Source organism: Homarus americanus, unplaced genomic scaffold (assembly GCF_018991925.1).
Source record: "Homarus americanus isolate GMGI-L3 unplaced genomic scaffold, GMGI_Hamer_2.0 scaffold12974, whole genome shotgun sequence".
NCBI classification, from domain to species: Eukaryota; Metazoa; Arthropoda; class Malacostraca; order Decapoda; family Nephropidae; genus Homarus; species Homarus americanus.
Genome location: NW_024721843.1, coordinates 18,993 through 41,460, shown reverse-complemented (window position 1 = coordinate 41,460; position 22,468 = coordinate 18,993). Strand labels below are relative to the sequence as shown.

General features: G+C 55.7%; 1 protein-coding gene across 1 annotated transcript; it reads left to right on the top strand.

The window, feature by feature from the left end:
* Positions 1-1,178: 1,178 nt before the first annotated feature.
* LOC121861868 (proteoglycan 4-like) lies at positions 1,179-15,987 on the top strand (the record flags this gene model as incomplete). The annotated part of the gene is made up of 8 exons (XM_042359764.1): positions 1,179-1,564; positions 2,324-2,428; positions 4,125-4,528; positions 9,540-9,832; positions 11,283-11,590; positions 12,964-13,219; positions 14,348-14,755; positions 15,809-15,987. Coding segments are annotated over 8 exons (2,339 nt in total), but the record flags the coding sequence as incomplete, so codon positions are not given.
* Between the last annotated feature and the right edge of the window lie 6,481 nt (positions 15,988-22,468).

Here is a 22,468-nt window from a genome sequence, read left to right as displayed (position 1 = left end):
TCGACCACTTCGTTCCGGTTACGTATTGCTCCTACATCCCCACTAGAACACCACTGTCGTGTCTCCTCCCCCCTCGTACATCACCACGAGAACACCAGAGACTGTATGAGTACTCCAACCCCTCCTTGTACATCACCAAGAGAACAACGAGGGCTGTCACGGATCCTCACCCCTACATCCCCACGAGAACTCCAGAGACTGTCACGGGTCCTCACCCCTTCATCACGAGAACACAAGAGACTGTCACGGGTCCTCCTCTCTCCTTGTACATCACCAGGAGAACACCATAGGACTGTCACGGCCCCCCCTACATCTCCACGAGAACACCAGAGACTGTCACGGGTCCTCCTCCATTCCTTTACATCCCCAGGGAACTCTAGAGCTGTCACGGGTCCTCACCCTTCATCCCCGAGAACACCAGGGACTGTCACGGGTCCTCACCCTACATACCGAGAACACCAGAGACTGTCACCGGTCCTTCCGCCCCACCTAGTACATCATCACCAATAACATAAGTGGACTGTCAGGTTCTCCCCCTTCATCCCCACGACAACACCAGAGACTGTCTGGGTCATCACCCCTACATCCCCAATAGAACTCCAGAGACTGTCACGGGTCCTCACCCCTTCATCCAACGAGAACACCAGAGGACTGTCACGGGTCCTCACCCTACATCCCCGAGAACACCAGGACTGTCACAGGTCCTCACCCCTACATCCTGAGAACACCAGAGACTCTCACGGGTCCTCCTCCCCTCCTGCATCATCACGATAACACCAGTGAACTGTCACAGGTCCTCACCCTTACATCCCCACGAGAACACCGAGACTGTCACGGTTCCTCCGTCCCCTCCTTGCACATCATCACGATAACACCAGTGGACTCTCATGGGTCCTCCCCTTCATCCAGAACACCAGAGACTGTCAGGTCCTTCTCCCCTCCTTGCATATCAACGAGAACACCAAGGCATCACGGGTCCTCCGCTCTTCAATCCCCACGAGAACACCAAGAGACTGTCAGGGTCCTCACCCCTTCATCCCACGAGAACACCAGAGACTGTCACGGGTCCTCACCCTTCAGCACCAAGAGAACACCAGAGACTGTCACGGGTCCTCCTCCCCTCATCACCACGAGAACACCAGAGAACTGTCACGGGTCCTCACCCTACATCCCACTAGAACACCAAGACTGTCACGTGTCCTCCTCCCTCGTACATCACCACGAGGACACCAGAGACCTGTCAGGTTGCTCCAACCCCTCCTTGTACCATCACCAGAGAACAACAGAGACTGTCACGGATCCTCACCCTACATCCCCACGAGAACTCCAGAGACTGTCACGGGTCCTCACCCATTCATCCCACGAGAACACAAGAGACTGTCACGGGTCTCCTCTCCTCCTTGTACATCACCAGGAGAACACCATGGGACTGTCAGGCCCCCCACATCTCCACGAGAACACCAGAGACTGTCACGGGTCCTCCCCCATTCCTTTTACATCCCGGGAACTCAGAGACTGTCAGGTCCTCACCTTCATCCCCGAGAACACCAGAGGACTGTCACGGGTCTCACCCTACATCCACGAGAACACCAGAGACTGTCACAGGTCCTCACCCCTACATCACCACGAGAACACCAGAGACTGTCACGGGGCCTCCTCCCCTCTCTTGGCCCATCATCAGGATAACACCAGTGGACTGTCACGGGTTCTCTCCTTCATCCCCACGAAACACCAGAGACTGTCACGGGTCCTCACTTATCCCCACGAGAACACCAGAGACTGTCATGGGTCCTCACCCCTTCAGCACCGAGAGAACACCAGAGATTGTCACGGGTCCTCACCCCTTCACCCCCAAGAAAACACCAGAGACTGTCACGGATCCTCCTCCCCTCATCACCACGAGAACACCAGAGACTGTCACGGGTCCTCACCCCTACATCCCCACGAAAACACCAAAGACTGTCATGTGTCCTTCTTCCCCCTCGTACATCACCACGAGAACACCAGAGACTGTCACGGGTACTCAACCCTCCTAGTACATCATCACGAGAACAACAGAGTCTGTCACGGATCCTCACCCCTACATCCCCACGAGAACTCCAGAGACTGTCAGGGTCCTCACCCTTCATCCCACGAACACAAGAGACTGTCACGGGTCCTCACCCCTTCATACCAAGAGAACACCAGAGACTGTCACGGGTCCTCCTCCCTCCTTGAACATCATCCGATAACACCAGTGTACTGTCAAGGGTCCTCCCTCCTTCATCACCATGAGAACACCAGAGACTGTCACGGGTCATCCTCCATTCTTGTACATCCCTAGAGAACTCCAGAGACTGTCACGGGTCCTCACCCCTTCAGCCCACGCGAAGGGACTGTCACGGGTCCTAACCCCTACATCCCAAGAACACCAGAGAAACTGTCACAGGTCCTCACCCCTACATCCCACGAGAACACCAGAGACTGTCACGGGTCCTCCTCCCCCTCCTTGTACATCACCACGTGCCTGGTGGACTGTCACGTGTTCCTCCCCCTTCATCCCACGAGAACACCAGAGACCTAGGGTCCTCACCCCTACATCCCCACGAGAACACCAGAGACTGTCACGGGTCCTCACCCCTTCATCAACGAGAACACCAGAGAGACTGTCATGGGTCCTCACCCCTACATCCCCACGAGAACACCAGAGACTGTCAGGGTCCTCACCCTACATCCCCACGAGAACACCAGAGACTGTCACGGGTCCTCCTCCCCCTCCTTGTACATCATCACGATAACACCAGTGAACTGTCACAGGTCCTCACCCCTACATCCCCACGAGAACACCAGAGACTGTCACGGTTCCTCCGTCCCCTCCTTGTACATCATCACGATAACACCAGTGGACTGTCACGGGTCCTCCCCCTTCATCCTCACGAGAACACCAGAGACTGTCACGGGTCCTTCTCTCCCTCCTTCCATATCACCACGAGAACACCAAAGACTGTCACGGGTCCTCCGCTCTTCATCCCCACGAGAACACCAGAGACTGTCAGAGGTTCCTCACCCCTTCATCCCACAGAACACCAGAGAGACTGTCATGGGTCCTCACCCCATCAGCAGCGAGAGAACACCAGAGACTGTCACGGGTCCTCATCCCTTTCACCCCCAAAACACCAGAGAACTGTCACGGATCCTCACTCCCTCCTCACCACGAGAACACCAGAGACTGTCACGGGTCCTCACCCCCATCCCCACGAGAACACCAAGACTGTCATGTCCTTCTTCCCCCTCATGTCACCACGAGAACACCAGAGACTGTCACGGGTACTCAACCCCCTCCTAGTACATCATCACGAGAACAACAGAGTCTGTCACGGATCCTCACCCCTGTCCCACGAGAACTCCAGAGACTGTCACGGGTCCTCACCCCTTCATCCCACGAGAACACAAGAGACTGTCACGGGTCCTCACCCCTTCATACCAAGAGAACACCAGAGACTGTCACGGGTCCTCCTCCCCCCTCCTTGAACATCATCACGATAACACCAGTGTACTGTCACGGGTCCTCCTCCTTCATCACCATGAGAACACCAGAGACTGTCACGTGTCCTCCTCCCCCCTCGTACATCACCACGAGAACACCAGAGACTGTCACGGGTCCTCACCCTCCTTGTACATCACCAAGAGAACTCCAGAGACTGTCACGGGTCTCACCCCTTCATCCCACGAGAACACCAGAGACTGTCACGGGTCCTCACCCCTTCAGCACCAAGAGAATACCAGAGACTGTCACGGGTCCTCACTCCTCCATCACCACAGCACCAGAGAGAACTGTCCGGGTCCTCACCCTACATCCCCACTAGAACACAAAGACTGTCACGTGTCTCCTCCCCTCCTCGCACATCACCACGAGAACACCAGAGACTGTCACGGTCCTCAACCCCCCTCCTTGTACATCACCAAGAGAACAACAGAACTGTCACGGATCCTCAACCCCTACATCCCACGAGAACTCCAGAGACTGTCGGTCCTCACCCCTTCATCCACGAGAACACAAGAGACTGTCACGGGTCCTCCTCTCACTCCTTGTACATCCCAGAGGACACCATAGGACTGTCTGACCCCCCCCTACATCTCACGAGAACACCAGAGACTTCACGGGTCCTCCTCCCATTCCTTTTACATCCCCAGAGACTCTAGAGACTGTCACGGTCCTCACCCCTTCATCCGAACACCAGAGGACTGTCACGGGTCCTCACCCCTACACCCAGGAACACCAGAGGCTGTCAGGGTCCTTCGCCCCCATCTTGTACATCATCACAATAACACCAGTGGACTGTCACGATTTCTCCCCCATCCCCACGACAACACCAGAGACTGTCACGGGTCCTCCCCTACATCCCGAGAACTCCAGAGACTGTCACGGGTCCTCACCCCCTTCATCAAGACACCAGGGACTGTCACGGGTCCTCACCCTACATCCCCATGAGAACACCAGAGACTGTCACAGGTCCTCACCCCTACATCCCACGAGAACACAGAGACTGTCAGGGTCCTCCTCCCCCTCGCCATACATCATGCGATAACACCAGTGAACTGTCACAGGTCCTCACCCTTACATCCCCACGAGAACACCAGAGACTGTCACGGTTCCTCGTCCCCCTCTGTACATCATCACGATAAAACCAGTGAACTGTCACAGGTCCTCACCTTACATCCCCACGAGAACACCAGAGACTGTCACGGGTCCTTCTCCCCCCTCCTTGCATATCACCACGAGAACACCAAAGACTGTCACGGGTCCTCGCTCTTCTCATCCCCACGAGAACACCAGAGACTGTCACGGGTCCTCCTCCCCCTCCATGTACATCATCCGAGAACACCAGTGAACTGTCACGGGTCCTCACCCCTGCATCCCCCGAGAACACCAGAGACTGTCACGGTTCCTCCGTCCTCCTTGCATCATCAGGATAACACCAGTGGACTGTCACGGGTCCTCCCCCTTCATCCTCCCACGAGAACACCAGAGACTGTCACGGTCCTTCTCTCCCTCCTTGCATATCACTACGGAACACCAAAGACTGTCTCGTCCTCCTCCGCCTTCATCCCACGAGAACACCAGAGACTGTCACGGGTCCTCACCCCTTCAGCACCAAGAGAATACCAGAGACTGTCAGGTCCTCCTCCCCTCATCACCACGAGAACACCAGAGAACTGTCACGGGTCCTCACCCTACATCCCCACTAGAACACCAAGGACATCACGTGTCCTCCTCCCCTCGTTACATCACCACGAGAACACCAGAGACTCCTTGGTACTCCAACCCCCTCCTTGTACATCACCAGAACAACCAGAGACTGTCACGGATCCTCACCCCATCCCCACGAGAACTCCAGAGCTGTCACGGGTCCTCACCCCTTCATCCCACGAGAACACAAGAGAGACTGTCACGGGTCCTCCTCTCCCTCCTTGTACATCACCAGGACACCATAGGACTGTCACGGCTACATCTCTACGAGAACACCAGAGACTGTCACGGGTCCTCCTCCCATTCCTTTTACATCCCCAGGGGAACTCTAGAGACTGTCACGGGTCCTCACCCCTTCATCCACGAGAACACCAGAGGACTGTCACGGGTCCTCACCCCTACACCACGAGAACACCAGAGACTGTCACGGGTCCTCCTCCCCCACCTTGTACATCATCACGAGAACACCAAGTGGACTGTCACGGGTCTCCCCCCTCATCCCACGAGAACACCAAGAGACTCTCACGGGTCCTCACCCTTCATCCCACGAGAACACCAGAGACTGTCACGGGTCCTCACCCCTTCATCCCCAACAGAACACAAGAGACTGTCACGGGTCCTCACTCCCTCATCCCACGAGAACACCAGAGACTGTCACGGGTCCTCACCCCTACATCCCCACGAGAACACAAAGGGCATCTGAGTCCTCATCCCTACATCCACGAGAACACCAGAGACTGTCACGGGTCCTCCCTAACCTCTGTACTCATCACGATAGACCAGTGGATATCACGGGTCCTCACCCCTTCATCACCCACGAGAACACAGAGACTGTCACGGGTCCTCCTCCTCCTCCTTGTATATCACCACGAGAACACCAAAGAATGTCACGGGTCCTCCTTCTCCTTCTGTATATCACCACGAGAACACCATAGACTGTCACGGGTCCTCACCTCTACATCCATCCACGAGAACAAAGAGACTGTCACGGGTCCTCAGCCCTATATCCCCGAGAACACCAGAGACTGTCACGGGTCCTCCTCCCCCTCCTTGTATATCAACACGAGAACACAGAGACTGTCACAGGACCTCCTCCCCCCTTGCTACATTACCACGAGAACACCAGAGAAACTGTCACGGGTCCACCTCCCCCTCATTGCACATCACCGAGAACACCAGAAACTGTCACGGGTCCTCACCCCTACATCCCACGACAACACCAAAGACTGTCACGTGTCCTCCTCCCCCCTCCTTGTACATCATCACAGAAAACCAGAGACTGTCACGGGTCCTCCTCCCCTCCTTGCATATCCCCACGAGAACAGCAGAGACTGTCACGGGTCCTCCTCTCCCCTGCTTGTATATCCCGAGAACACCATAGGACTGTCACGCCCCCCCCTACGTCCCCACGAGAAATCAGAGACTGTCACGGGTCCTCCCCACCCTTCATCCCGAGAACACCAGAGACTCTCACGGGTCCTCCTCCCATTCCTTGTACATCCCCAAGGAACACCAGAGACTGTCACGGGTCCTCACCCTTCATCCAAGAACACCAGAGGACTGTCACGGCTCCTCACCCCGCTTCCCCGAGAACACCAGAGACGGTCACAGGTCCTCACCCCTACATCCCCACGAGAACACAGGGCTGTCACGGGGCCTCCTCCCCTCCTTGTACATCATCCCACGATAACACCAGTGGACTGTCACGGGTCCTCGCTCTTCATCCCCACGAGAACACCAGAGACTCTCAGGGTCCTCACCCCTTCATCCCCGACAACACCAGAGACTGTCACGGGTCACCCTACATCCCCAGGCTCCAGAGACTGTCACGGGTCCTCACCCGTTCATCCCACAGGGAACAAGAGACTGTCACGGGTCCTCACCCCTTCATACAACACCAGAGACTGTCAGGTCCTCACCCTACATCCCACGAGAACACCAGAGAACTGTCACGGGTTCCTCACCCTACATCCCACGAGAACACAGAGACTGTCACGGGTTCCTCCCCCTCCTTGTACATCATCGAGAACACCAGTGAACTGTCACGGGTCCTCACCCCTACATCCCCACGAGAACACCAGAGACTGTCATTCCTCCTCCCCTCCTTGTACATCATCACGATAACACCAGTGGACTGTCGTGTTCTCCCCTTTCATCCCCACGAGAACACCAAGAGACTGTCACGGGTCCTCACCCCTACATCCCACAAGAACACCAGAGACTGTCACGGGTCCTCACCCCTTCTCATCCAACAGAACACCAGAGACTGTCACGGTTCCTCCTCCCCTCCTTGTACATCATCACGATAACACCAGTGGACTGTCACGGGTCCTCCTTCATCCCCGAGAACACCAGGACTGTCGGGTCCTTCTCCCCATCCTTGTATATCATCACGAACACCAAAGACTGTCACGGGTCCTCCCCTCTTCATCACGAGAACACCAGACTGTCAAGGGTCCTCACCCTTCATCCCCACGAGAACACCAGAGACTGTCACGGGTCCTCACCCTTCCTTTCAGAGAACACCAGAGACTGTCACGGGTCCTCCTCCCCTCATCACCACGAGAACACCAGAGACTGTCACGGGTCCTCACCCCTACATCCCACTAGAACACCAAGACTGTCACGTGTCCTCCTCCCCCCTCGTACATCACCACGAGAACACAGAGACTGTGGGTCCTCCAACCCCCCTCCTTGTACATCACCAAGAGAACACCAGAGACTGTCAGGATCCTCCCCTACATCCCAAGACTCCAGAGACTGTCACGGGTCCTCACCCCTTCATCCACGAGAACACAAGAGACTGTCACGGGTCTCCTCTCTCCCTCCTTGTACATCACCAGGAGAACACCATAGGACTGTCACGGCCCCCCTACATCTCCACGAGAACACCAGAGACTGTCACGGGTCCTCCTCCCATCCTTTTTCATCCCCAGGGAACTCCAGAGACTGTCACGGGTCCTCACCCTTCATCCACGAGAACAAGAGACTGTCACGGGTCCTCCTCCCCCCTCCTTGTACATCATCACGAGAACACCAGTGGACTGTCACGTGTTCCTCCCCCTTTCATCCCCACGAAAACCAGAGACTGTCACGGGTCCTCACCCCTACATCCCACGAGAACTCCAGAGAACTGTCACGGGTCCTCACCCCTTCATCCAACGAGAACACCAGAGGACTGTCACGGGTCCTCACCCCCTACATCCCACGAGAACACCAGAGACTGTCACAGGTCCTCCCTTCATCCCGGAACACAGAGACTGTCACAGGTCCTCTCCCTCCTTGTACATCATCGATAACACCAGTGAACTGTCACAGGTCCTCACCCCCTACATCCCCAGGAGCACCAGAGACTGTCAGGTTCCTCCGTCCCTCCTTGTACATCATCCGATAACACCAGTGGACTGTCACGGGTCCCTCCCCTTCATCCCCACGGATACCAGAGACTGTCAGGGTCCTTCTCTCCCTCCTTGCATATCATCACGAGAACACCAAAGACTGTCACGGGTCCTCCCGCTCTTCATCCCCAGAGAACACCAGAGACTGTCAAGGGTCCTCACCCCTTCATCCCCACGAACACCAGAGACTGTCACGGGTCCTCACCCCTTCAGCACCAAGAGAATACCAGAGACTGTCCGGGTCCTCCTCTCCTCATCAACAAGAATACCAGAGAACTGTCCGGGTCCTCCCCCATCCCCACCACTAGAACACCAAAGACTGTCCGTGTCCTCCTCCCCCCTCGTACATCACCACGAGAACACCAGAGACTGTCGCGGGTACTCCAACCCCCTCCTTGTACATCACCAAGAGAACAACAGAGACTGTCACGGATCCTCACCCCTACATCCCCACGAGAACTCCAGAGACTGTCGGGTCCTCACCCCTTCATCCCACGAGAACACAAGAGACTGTTGGGTCCTCCTCTCCCCTCCTTGTACATCACCAGGAGAAACACCATAGGACTGTCACCCTCCCCCATCTCACGAGAACACCAGAGACTGTCACGGGTCCTCCTCCCATTCACCTCATCCCCAGAGACCTCCAGAGACTGTCACGGGTCCTCCCCCTTCATCCCATGAGAACACCAGAGGACTGTCACGGGTCCTCACCCCTACATCCCACGAGAACACCAGAGACTGTCACGTCCTCACCCCTACATCACCACGAGAACACCAGAGACTGTCACGGGTCCTTCTCCCCCACCTTGTACATCATCAGGATAACACCAGTGGACTGTCACGGGTTCTCCCCCTTCATCCTCTCGACAACACCAGAGACTGTCACGGGTCTCACCCTACATCCACACAAGAACTCCAGAGACTGTCACTGGTCCTCACCCCTCATCCCACGAGAACACCAGAGACTATCACGGGTCCTCCGCCCCCTCTTCTTCATCCACGGATAACACCAATGGACTGTCACGGGTCTCCGCTCTTCATCCCACGAGAACACCAAAGACTCTCAAGGGTCCTAACCCCTTCATCCCCACGAACACCAGAGACTGTCACGGGTCCTCCTCCTCCTCCTTGTACATCACCGAAACACCAGGAACTGTCCGCGGTCTCACCCCTTCATTCAACAGAACACCAGAGACTGTCACGGGTCCTCCTCCCCTCATCACCACGAGAACACCAGAGACTGTCACGGGTCCTCACCCCCTACATCCCCAAGAGAACACAAAGACTGTCACGAGTCCTCATCCCTACATCCCACGAGAACACCAGAGACTGTCACGGATCCTACTAACACTCCTTCACGTCATCACGATAGAACCAGTGGACTATCACAGGTCCTCACCCCTTCATCCCCACGAGAACGCCAGAGACTGTCACGGGTCCTCCTCCTCCTCCTTGTATATCACCACGAGAAAACCAAAGAATGTCACGGGTCCTCCTTCTCCTTCTTGTTATCACCACGAGAACCCATGAGACTGTCACGGGTCCTCACCTCTACATCCATCCCGAGAACAAAAGAGACTGTCACGGGTCCTCAGCCCTATATTCCCCACGAGAAGACCAGAGACTGTCACGGGACCTCCTCCCCCCTCCTTGTACATTACCACGAGAACACCAGAGACTGTCACGGGTCCACCTCCCCCTCATTGCACAACACCACGAAACACCAGAAACTGTCACGGGTCCTCACCCCTACATCCCGACAACATCAAAAACTGTCCGTGTCCTCCTCCCCTCCTTGTACATCATGACGAGAAAACCAGAGACTTCACGGGTCCTCCTCCCCTCCTTGCATATCCCCACGAGAACAGCAGAGACAGTCACGGTCCTCCTCCCCCTCCTTGAACATCATCACGATAACACCAGTGGGCTGTCAAGGGTCCTCCTCCTTCATCACCATGAGAACACCAGAGCTGTCACGGGTCATCCTCATTCCTTGTACATCCCCAGAGGATCTCCAGAGACTGTCACGGGTCTCACCCCTTCATCCACGAGAACACCAGAGGACTGTCACGGGTCCTAACCCTACATCCCACGAGAACACAGAGACTGTCACAGGTCTCACCCCTACATCCCCGAGAACTCCAGAGACTGTCACGGGTCCTCCTCCCCCTCCTTGTCACATCATCACATCACCAGTGGACTGTCACGTGTTCTCCCCCTTTCATCCCCGAGAACACCAGAGACTGTCACGGGTCCTCACCCATCCCCACAGGAACTCCAGAGCTGTCACGGGTCCTCACCCTTCATCCAACGAGAACACAGAGGAATGTCACGGGTCCTCACCCCTACATCCCCACGAGAACACCAGAGACTGTCAGGGTCTCACCCCTACATCCCACAGAACACCAGAGACTGTCACGGGTCCTCCTCCCCTCCTTGTACATCATCACGATAACACCAGTGAACTGTCACAGGTCCTCACCCACATCCCGAGAACACCAGAGGACTGTCACGGGTCCTCACCCTATATCCCACGAGAACACCAGAGACTGTCAGGGTCCTCACCCTATATCACCACGAGAACACCAGAGACTGTCAGGGTCCTTCTCCCCCCACCTCTTGACATCATCACGATAACACCAGTGGACTGTCAGGGTTCTCCCCCTTCATCCCCGACAACACCAGAGACTGCGGGTCCTCACCCCTACATCCACACGAGAACTCCAGAGACTGTCACGGTCCTCACCCCTTCATCCAACGAGAACACCAGAGGACTGTCACTGGTCCTCACCCCTCTCATCCCCACGAGAACACCAGAGACTATACGGGTCCTCCGACCCTCCTTGTATATCATCACGATAACACCATGGACTGTCACGGGTCCTCCGCTCTTCATCCCCACAGAGAACACCAGAGACTCTCAAGGGTCCTCACCCTTCATCCCCACGAAACACCAGAGACTGTCACGGGTCCTCCTCCCCTCCTCCTTGTACATCACCACGAGAACACCAGAGACTGTCACGGGTCCTCACCCTTCATCCCCAACAGAACACCAGAGACTGTCACGGGTCCTCACTCCCTCATCACCACGAGAACACCAGAGACTGTCACGGGTCCTCACCCCCCATCCCCACGAGAACACTAAGACTGTCACGGTCCTCATCCCTACATCCCCACGAGAACACAGAACTGTCACGGGTCCTCCTCACCTCCATGTACGTCATCACGATAGAACCAGTGGACTTCACAGGTCCTCACCCCTTCATCCCCGAGAACACCAAGAGACTGTCATGGGTCCTCCTCCCCTCCTTGTATATCACCACGAGAACACCAAAGAGACTGTCATCGGTCCTCCTTCTCCTTCTTGTACATCACCACGAGAACACCAGAGACTGTCACGGGTCCTCACCTCTATATCCATCCACGAGAACAAAGACTGTCACGGGTCCTCAGCCCTATATATTCCCCGAGAACAACAGAGACTGTCACGGGTCCTCCTCTCCCTCCTTGTACATCACAGCGAGAACACCATAGAACTGTCACGCCCCCCCTACGTCCCCACGAAAACACCAGAGACTGTCACGAGTCCTCATCCCTACATCCCACGTGAACACCAGAGACTTCCGGGTCCTCCTAACACTCCTTGTACATCATCACGATAGAACCAGTGGACTTGTGGTCCTCACCCCTTCATCCCCACGAGAAACCAGAGACTCTCACGGGTTCCTCCTCCTCCTCCTTGTATATCACTAGAGAACACCATAGACTGTCAGGTCCTCCTCCTCCTCTCTTGTATATAACCACGAGAACACCATAGACTGTCACGGGTCCTCACCTCTACATCCATCCACGAAAAAACTGAGACTGTCACGGGTCCTCAGCCTATATCCCCACGAGAACACCAGAACTGTCACGGGTCCTCCTCCCCCCTCCTTGTACAACCTCGAGAACACCAAGAGACTGTCACGGTTCCACCTCCCTCCTCCTTGCACATCACCACGAGAACACCAGAGACTGTCAGCGGGTCCTCACCCCTACATCCCCGAGAACACCAAGACTGTCACGTGTCCTCCTCCCCACCTCCTTGAACATCATCCCGATAACACCAATGGACTGTCAAGGGTCCTCCCCCATCATCCTGTGGGACACCATAGACTGTCAGGGTCCTCCTCCCATTCCTTTTTACATCTAAGGGGAACTCTAGAGACTGTCACGGGTCTCACCCCTTCATCCCCACGAGAACACCAGAGACTGTCACGGGTCCTCACCCCTACATCCCCACGAGAACACCAGAGACTGTCACGGGTCCTCACCCCTACATCCTCGAAAACACAGAGAGACTGTCACGGGTCCTCTTCCCCCCTCCTTGTACATCATCACGATAACACCAGTGGACTGTCACGGGTCTCCCCTTCATCCCACGAGAACACCAGAGACTGTCACGGGTCCTCCACCGCCACATCCCCACGAGAACTCCAGAGATTGTCACGGGTCCTCTTCATCCAACGGAAACACCAGAGACTGTCACTGGTCCTCACCCCTCTCATCCCGCGAAAACCAGAGAGAACATCACGATCCTCCTCCCCTCCTTGTACAACATCACGATAACACCAGCGGAACTGTCACGGGTCCTCCGCTCTTCATCCCCACGAGAACACCAGAGAGCTGTCAGGGTCCTCACCCCTTCATCCCCACGAGAACACGGAGACTGTCACGGGTCCTCCTCCCTCCTCCTTGTACATCACCACGAGAACACCAGAGACTGTCACGGGTCCTCACCCTTCAGCACCAAGAGAACACCAAGAGTGTCACGGGTCCTCACCCTTCATCCCCAAGAGAACACCAGAGACTGTCACGGGTCCTCACCCCTTCATACCCACGAGAACACCGAGACTGTCACGGGTCCTCCGCCCTCCTCCTTGTACATCACCACGAGAACACCAGAGACTGTCACGGGTCCTCACCCTTCATCACCAAGAGAGAACACCAGAGTGTCACGGGTCCTCACCCCCCTATCCCCAAGAGAACACCAGAGACTGTCGGGTCCTCCCTCCCCTCTTTGTACATCACCAAGAGAAACACCAGAGCTGTCAGCGGGTCCTCACCTTCAGGACCAAAAGAACACAGAGACTGTCACGGGTCCTACTCCCCCTCCTTGTACATCACCGAGAACACCAGAGACTGTCATGGGTTCCTCGCCCCTTAATCCCCACGAGAACACCAGAGACTGTCCGGGTCGTCCTCCATCCTCCTTGTACATCACCACGAGAACACCAGAGAACTGTCACGGTCCTCCTCCCCACCTTTGTAATCCAACGAGAACACCAGAGACTGTCCGGGTCCTCACCCTTCATCCCCACCAAGAGACTGTCACGGGTCCTCCTCCCTCTCCTTGTACATCACCAAGAACACAAGAGACTGTCACGCGGTCCTCACCCCTTCCTTTCAAGAACACCAGAGACTGTCACGGGTCCTCACCCCTTCATCTCACAGAGCACCAGAGACTGTCACGGGTCCTGTTCATCCCACACCACTGTCGCAGTCCTCACCAGCATCCCCACGAGAACACCAAGACTGTCATGTCCTCCTCCTCCCTCCTTGTTCATCACCACGAGAACACCAGAGACTGTCCGGGTCCTCGTCCCCCCTCCTTGTACATCACCACGAGAACACCAGAGACTGTCACGGTTCTCACCTTTCATCCCCACCTGAACACCAGGGACTGTCGGGTCCTCATCCCTCCTCCTTGTACACATAACCACGAGAACACCAGAGACTGTCACGGGTCCTCACCTTCAGCCCAAGGCACCAGAGACTGTCACGGGTCCTCAACCCTTCATCCCGCAAGAACACCAGAGACTGTCGGTCCTCCCATCACCCGACAAGGACTGTAACGCGTCTTCACCCTTCTTCACCACGGGTACACCAGAGACTGTCACGGGCCTCCTCCCCTCCTTGTTCATCTACACAGAACACCAGAGACTGTCACGGGTCCTCACCCTACATCCCCACAGAACCACAAAGAGTGTCACTTGTAGTCCTCCTCCTTTAACATCACCACGAGAACACAGGGACTGTCACGGGTACTCCTCCCCATCCTTGTTCATGCCCGAGAACTCCAAAGACTGTCATGGGTCCTCCTCCCCCCAACTGTACATCACCACGAGAACACCAGAGACTGTCATGGGTCCTCACCCTTCATCCCCACGGGGAAACCAGGCTGTCAGGTACTCCTACCTCCTTCTACATCACCACGAGAACACCAGAGACTGTCACAGGGCCTCTCCCCTCCTTGTACATCACCACGAGAACACAGACTGTCACGGGTCCTCAACCCATCACCACCACGAGAACATAAAGACTGTCCTCACCCCTTCATCCACAATAAACCAGAGACTGTGGGTCCTCCTCCCCATCCTTGTTCATCCCCATGAGAACACCAAACACTGTCACGGGTCCTCCTCCCTCCTTCTTGTACATCACCACGAGAACATGTCGGGTCCTCACCCCTTCAGCACCACGAGAACTCCAGAGACTGTCACGGATCCTGACCCCTTCATCCCTCGAGAATACAAGATGACTGTCACTGGTCCTTCCCCCTTCATCCCCACGAGAACACGAGAGACTGTCACGGGTCCTCCTCCCCCTATTTGTATATCACTACGAGAACAACATAGACTGTCACGGGTCCTCCTCTTCATCCCACAGAGAACACCAGAGACTGTCGGGTCCTCACCTCTACATCCCCACGAGAACAACAGAGAATATCACAGTCCTCTCCTCCCTCTTTATATCACCACGAGAACACCAGAGACTGTCACAGGTCCTCACTTCTCCCCGAGAACACCAGAGACTGTCACGGTCCTCTTCCCCCTTCTTGTACATCACCACGACAACACCAGAGACTCTCACGCGTCCTCACCCCTTCATCTGAGAACACCAGAGACTGTCACGGGTCCTCCTCCCCCTCCCTTGTACATCACCACGAAGCACCAGAGAAAGTCATGGGTCCTCACCCCTTCAGCACCACGAGAACACCAGAGACTGTCATGCGTCCTCACCCTTCATCACCACAAGAACACCAGAGACCTGTCACGGGTCCTCCTCCCCCTCCTTGTACATCACCACGAGAACACCAGAGACTGTCACGGTTCCTCACCCTTTTCCCCCTGAACACCAGGGACTGTCACGGGTCCTCATCCCTCCTCCTTGTACATAACCACAGAACACCAAGGGTGTCACGGGTCCTCACCCTTCAGCCCAAAGGCACCAAAGACTGTCGGGTCCTCAACCCTTCATCCCGACGAGAACACCAGAGACTGTCGGGTCCTCAACCCCTCATCACCACGAGAACACTAGTGACTGTAGCACGTCTTCACCCCTTCTTCACCACGGGTACACCAGAGACTGTCTCAGCCCTCCTCCCCCTCCTTGTTCATCACCACGAGAACACCAGAGACTGTCATGGGTCCTCACCCCTACATCCCCAGAACACAAAGACTGTCACTTGCTCCTCTCCCCTCCTTGTCACCACGAGAACACCAGAGACTGTCACGTACTTTCCCATCCTTGTTCATGCCCACGAGAACTCCAAAGACTGTCATGGGTCCTCCTCTTGTACATCACCACGAGAACACCAGAGACTGTCATGGGTCCTCAACCCTTCATCACCACGAGAAAACAAGAGACTGTCACGTGTCTTTCTCCTCTCCCTGGTCCATCACCAGGAGAACACCAGAAACTGTCACGGTCCTCCTCCTCTTGTACATCACCACCAGAACACAAGACTGTCACGGTTTCTCACCTTTCATCCCGAGAACACCAAAGACTGTCACGGTTCCTCACCCTTTCATCCCCACGAGAACACCAGAGACTGTCACGCGTCCTCCCCCTACATACCCCGAGAACACACTGTCACGGGTCCTCCTCCCCTCCTTGTACATCATCACAGATAACACCAGTGGACTGTCACGTGCCCTCATCCCTCATGAGAACACCAGACTGTGATGGGTCCTCACCCCTACATCCCAACGAGAATCCCAGAGACTGTCAGGGTCCTCACCTTCATCCACGCACAAGAGGACTGTCACTGGTCCTCACCCTTTCAATCCACGAGAACCACAGAGACTGTCACGTCCTCCCCCCTCCTTGTCACTCATCAGGATAACACCAGTGGATGGTCACGGGTCCACCCCCCTCATCCCCAGAGAACACCAAGAGACTGTCACGGGTCCCCCTCCCTCCTTGTTAATCTCCACGAGAACTCCAGAGACTGTCGCCTCCTCCCTCCCTTGTATCTCCACTGAGAACTCCAGAGACTGTCACGGGTCCTCCTCCCTGAGGAACACCAGAAACTGTCAGCTGGCTCCCACCCTTCATCCCCAGAGAACACTGAGACTGTCACGTGTCCTCTCCCTCCTCCTGTACATCACCACGAGAACACAAGAGATGTCACGGGTCCTCACCCTTCAGCGCCAAGAGAACACCAGAGACTGCCGGGTCCTCACCCTTTCATTCCACGAGAACACCAGATAACTCCATGGGTCCTGACCTCATCACCAACCAGAGACTGTCACGGGTCCTCACCCAACATCCCCAGGAAACACCAAAGACTGTCACGGTCCTCCTCCTCCTCCTTGCACCATGAACACCAGAGACTGTCGCGGGTCCTTCTCCCCTCCTGTGATACACCACGAGAAAACCAGAGACTGTCACGGTTCCTCACCCCTTCATCCCAGAGAAAACCAAAGACTGTCAGTACCTACCTCCTTACATCACCACGGGAACATCAGACTCTCACGGGGCCTACTCTCATCACCACGAGAACACCAGAGACTGTCACGGGTCCTCCTCCCCTCCGTATATCACCACGAGAACACCAGAGACTGTCACGGTTCCTCACCTCATCCCCACGGACACAGAGACGCACCGGTCTCCCTCTCCTCCTTGTACATCACCACGAGAACACAAGACTGTCAGGGTCCTCACCCTCAGCAGAGAACACCAGAGACTGTCACGGGTTCCCTACCTTCATCTCCACGAGAACACCAGAGAATCTCACGGGTCCTGACCCTCATGCCTACAGAGAACACCAGAGACTGTCACGGCCTCACCAACATCCCACGAGACAAAGACTGTCACGTGTCTCTCCTCCCTCCTCACCACAGAACACCATAGACTGTCGCGGGTCTCTCTCCTCTCCTGTACATCCCACCATGAACACCAGAGACTGTCACGGTTCTACCCTTTCATCCCGAGAACACCAAAAGACTGTCACGGGTACTCCTACCCTCCTTTACATCACGAGAACATCAGAGACTGTCACGGGCCATCTCCCCTTGTACATCACCACGAGAACACCAGAGACTGTCACGGGTCCTCTCCCCTTGTATATCACCACGAGAACACAAGAGACTGTCACGGGTCCTCACCCTTCAGCGCAGAACACCAGAGACTGTCACGGTTCTCTCACCTTCATCCCCACGGAGAACACCAGAGACTGTCACGGTCCTCCTCCTCTCCTTTCTGCCATCACCACGAGAACACAAGAGACTGTCGTGCCTCACCATCCTACATGAGAACACCAGAGACTGTCGGGTCCTCCACCTCCTTCGTCACTACCACCAGAACACCAGAGACTGTCACGGTGCCTCACCTTCATCCCCAGAACACCAGAGACTGTCGCGGGTCCTTTTCCCCATCCTGGTTCATCACCACGAGAACACCAGAGACTGTCACGGGTCCCTCACCTCTTGTACCATCAACCAGCACCAGGAAACTGTCACGGCCCTTTCAGCACCACGAGAACAACAGAGACTGTCACGGGTCCTCCTCCTTTGTATATCACCACGAGAACACCAGAGACCACAGGTCCTCCTCTCCTGTACATCACCACCAGAACACCAGAGACTGTCACGGTTCCTTCACCCCTTCATCCCCACGAGAACACAAGAGACTGTCAGGATACTCCTCCCCATCCTCATCCCCGAGAAATCAAATACTGTCACGTCACGCCTCCTCCCTCCTTGTACCACCACGAGAACACCAGAGACTGTCATGGGCCACCTCCTTCAGCACCACAAGAACACCAGAGACTGTCCGCTGCCCTCACCCCTTATGAGAACACCAGAGACTGTCACGGGTCCTCCTCCCCATCCTTGTTCATCCCACAAGAACACCACAGACTGTCACGGTTCTCCCGCCTCCTTGTACATCACCACGAGAACACCAGAGACTGTCATGGGTCCTCCCATCCCTTTCAGCACCACGAGAACACCAGATACTGTCACGTCTCCTACCTCTTCATCCCCACGAGAACACCAGAGAATGTCACGGGTCCTCCTCCCCATCCTTGTTCATCCCCAAAGAACACCAAAGACTGTCACGGGTCTCTATCCTTGTCATCCCAAGGAACACCAAAGACTGTCACGGGTCCTCCCTTCCTGTTCATCCCCATGAGAACACCAGAGACTGTCACGGGTCCTCCTCCCCCATCTGTTCATCACCACGAGAACACCAATGACTGTCACGGGTCCTCCTCTCCCTGCACACCACGAGAACACCAGAGACTGTCATGGTTCCTCACCTCTTCGCACCTCGAGAACACCAGAGACTGTCACGCTGTCCTCACCTCTTCATCACCACGAGAACACCAGAGACTGTCACGGGTCCTCCTCCTCCCTCCTGTTAATCACCACGAACACCAGAGACTGTCATGGGTCCTCACCCCTTCAGCACCACGAGAACACCAGAGACTGTCACGGGTCCTCCTTCCCCTTCTTGTACATCACCACACAACACCAGAGACTCTCACACGTCCTCACCATCCCTATGAGAACACCAGAGACTGTCACGGGTCCTCCTCTCCTTGTACATCACCACGAGAGCACCAGAGAAAGTCATGGGTCCTCACCCCTTCAGCACCACGAGAACACCAGAGACTGTCATGCGTCCTCACCTTCATCACCACGAGAACACCAGAGACTGTCACGGGTCCTCCTCTCCTCCTTGTATCATCACCACGAGAACACCAGAGACTGTCCGGTTCTCACCCTTTTCATCCCCACCTGAACACCAGGGACTGTCACGGGTCCTCATCCTCCTCCTTGTCATAACCACGAGAACACCAGAGACTGTCACGGGCCTCACCCTTCAGCCCCGAGGAGCACCAGAGACTGTCACGGGTCCTCAACCCTTCATCCCGACGAGAACACCAGAGACTGTCACGGGTCCTCAACCCTCATCACCACGAACACTTAGTGACTGTAACGCGCCTTTCACCCTCACGTGCACACCAGAGACTGTCACGGCCCTCTCTCTCCCTCCCTTGTTCATCACCACGAGAACACCAGAGACTGTCATGGGTCCTCACCCTTACATCCCCACGAGAACCACCAAAGACTGTCACTTGTACTCTCCCCTCCTAGTACATCACATGAGAACACCAGAGACTGTCACGGGTACTCCTCCCCATCCTTGTTCATGCCAGAACTCCCAAAGACTGTCATGGTCCTCCTCCCCAACTTGTACATCACCACGAGAACACCAGAGACTGTCATGGGTCCTCACCCTTCATCACCACGGAAACACCAGAGACTGTCACGTTCTTTCTCCTCCTCCTTGTACATCACCAGGAGAACACCAGAAACTGTCACAGGTACCCCTCCCTCCACCACGAGAACACCAGAAACTGTCATCGCGTCCTCCCTCCTTGTACATCACCACCAGAACACAAGAGACTGTCACGGTTTCTACCCTTTCATCCCCACGAGAACACCAAAGACTGTCACGGTTCCTCACCTCTTTCATCCCCACGAGAACACCAGAGACTGTCACGCGTCCCTCACATACCCTGAGAACACTAGACACTGTCACGGGTCCTCCTCCCTCCTTGTCCATCACGATAACACCAGCTGGCTCCTCCCCCATCCTGAGAACACCAGAGACTGTGATGGGTCCTCACCCCTACATCCAACGAGAACTCCAGAGACTGTCATGGGTCCTCACCCCTTCATCCCACGAGAACACCAGAGGACTGTCACTGGTCCTCACCCTTTCAATCCACGAGAACCACAGAGACTTTCACATGTCCTCCGCCCTCCCTTGTACATCATCAGGATAACACCAGTGGATGGTCACGGGTCCACCCCTTTCATCCCCACGAGAACACCAGAGACTGTCACGGGTCCCCCTCCCTCCTTTGTTAATCTCCACGAGAACTCCAGACTGTCACGGGTCCTCCTCCTCCCTGTGTATATCTCCACGAGAACTCCAGAGACTGTCACGGGTCCTCCTCCCCGCCTTGTATATCACCACGAGAACACCAGAAACTGTCACGGTTCCTCACCCTTCATCCCCACGAGAACACCAGAGACTGTCACGTGTCCTCTCCTCCTTGTCATCACCACGAGAACACAAGAGTCTGTCACGGGTCCTCACCCCCAGCGCCAAGAGAACACCATGACTGTCACGGGTCCTCACCCTTTCATCTCCACGAGAACACCAGAGAACTCTCACGGGTCCTGACCCCCTCATCACCACGAGAAAACCAGAGACTGTCACGGGTCCTCACCCGAACATCCCCACGAGAACACCAAAGACTGTCACGTGTCCTCCTCCTCCCTCCTTGTACATCACCATGAGAACACCAGAGACTGTCGCGGGTCCTTCTCCTCCTTGTACATCACCACGAGAACACCAGAGACTGTCACGGTTCCTCACCCTTCATCCCAACGAGAACACCAAAGACTGTCACGGGTACTCCTACCCTTCCTTACATCACCGAGAAATAGAGACTGTCACGGCCTACTCCTCCCTGTGCATCACCACGAGAACACCAGAGACTGTCACGTCCTCCTGCCTTGTATATCACCACGAGAACACCAGAGACTGTCACGTCCCACCTTCATCCCCACGAGAACACCAGAGACTGTCACGGGTCCTCCTCCTCCTTGTACATCACCACGAGAACACAAGACTGTCACGGGTTCTCACCCTTCAGCGCCAAGAGAACAAGAGACTGTCACGGGTCTCACCCCTTCATCTCCACGAGAACACCAGAGAACTCTCACGGGTCCTGACCCTCATCACCACGAGAACACCAGAGACTGTAACGGTCCTCACCAATATCCCCACGAGAACACCAAAGACTGTCACGTCCTCCTCCCTCCTTGACATCACCATGAGAACACAGAGACTGTCGTGTCCTCTTCCCCTCCTTGTACATCACCACGAGAACACCAGAGACTGTCACGGTTCCCCACCCCTTCATCCCAACGGAGAACACCAAGACTGTCACGGGTACTCCTACCTCCTTTACATCACCACGAACATCAGAGACTGTCAGGCCTTACCCTCCTTGTACATCACCACGAGAACACCGAGACTGTCACGGGTCCTCCTCCCCGCCTTGTATATCACCACGAGAACACAAGAGTCTCCGGGTCCTCACCCCTTCAGCGCCAGAGAACACCAGAGACTGTCCTTTCACCCTTCATCCCCACGAACACCAGAGACTGTCACGGGTCCTCCTCCCTCCTCCTTGTACATCACCACGAGAACACAAGAGACTGTCACGGTCCTCACCTTCAGCGCCAAGACACCAGAGACTGTCACGGGTCCTCACCACACATCCCACGAATACCAAAGACTGTCACGTGTCCTCCTCCTCCTCCTTGTACATCACCGAGAACACCAGAGACTGTCGCGTGTCCTTCTCCCTCCTTGTACATCACCACGAGAACACCAGAGACTGTCACGTTCCTCACCCTTCCATCCCACGAGAACACCAAAGACTGTCACGGGTCCTCCTTCCCTCCCTTGTACATCACCACGAGAACAC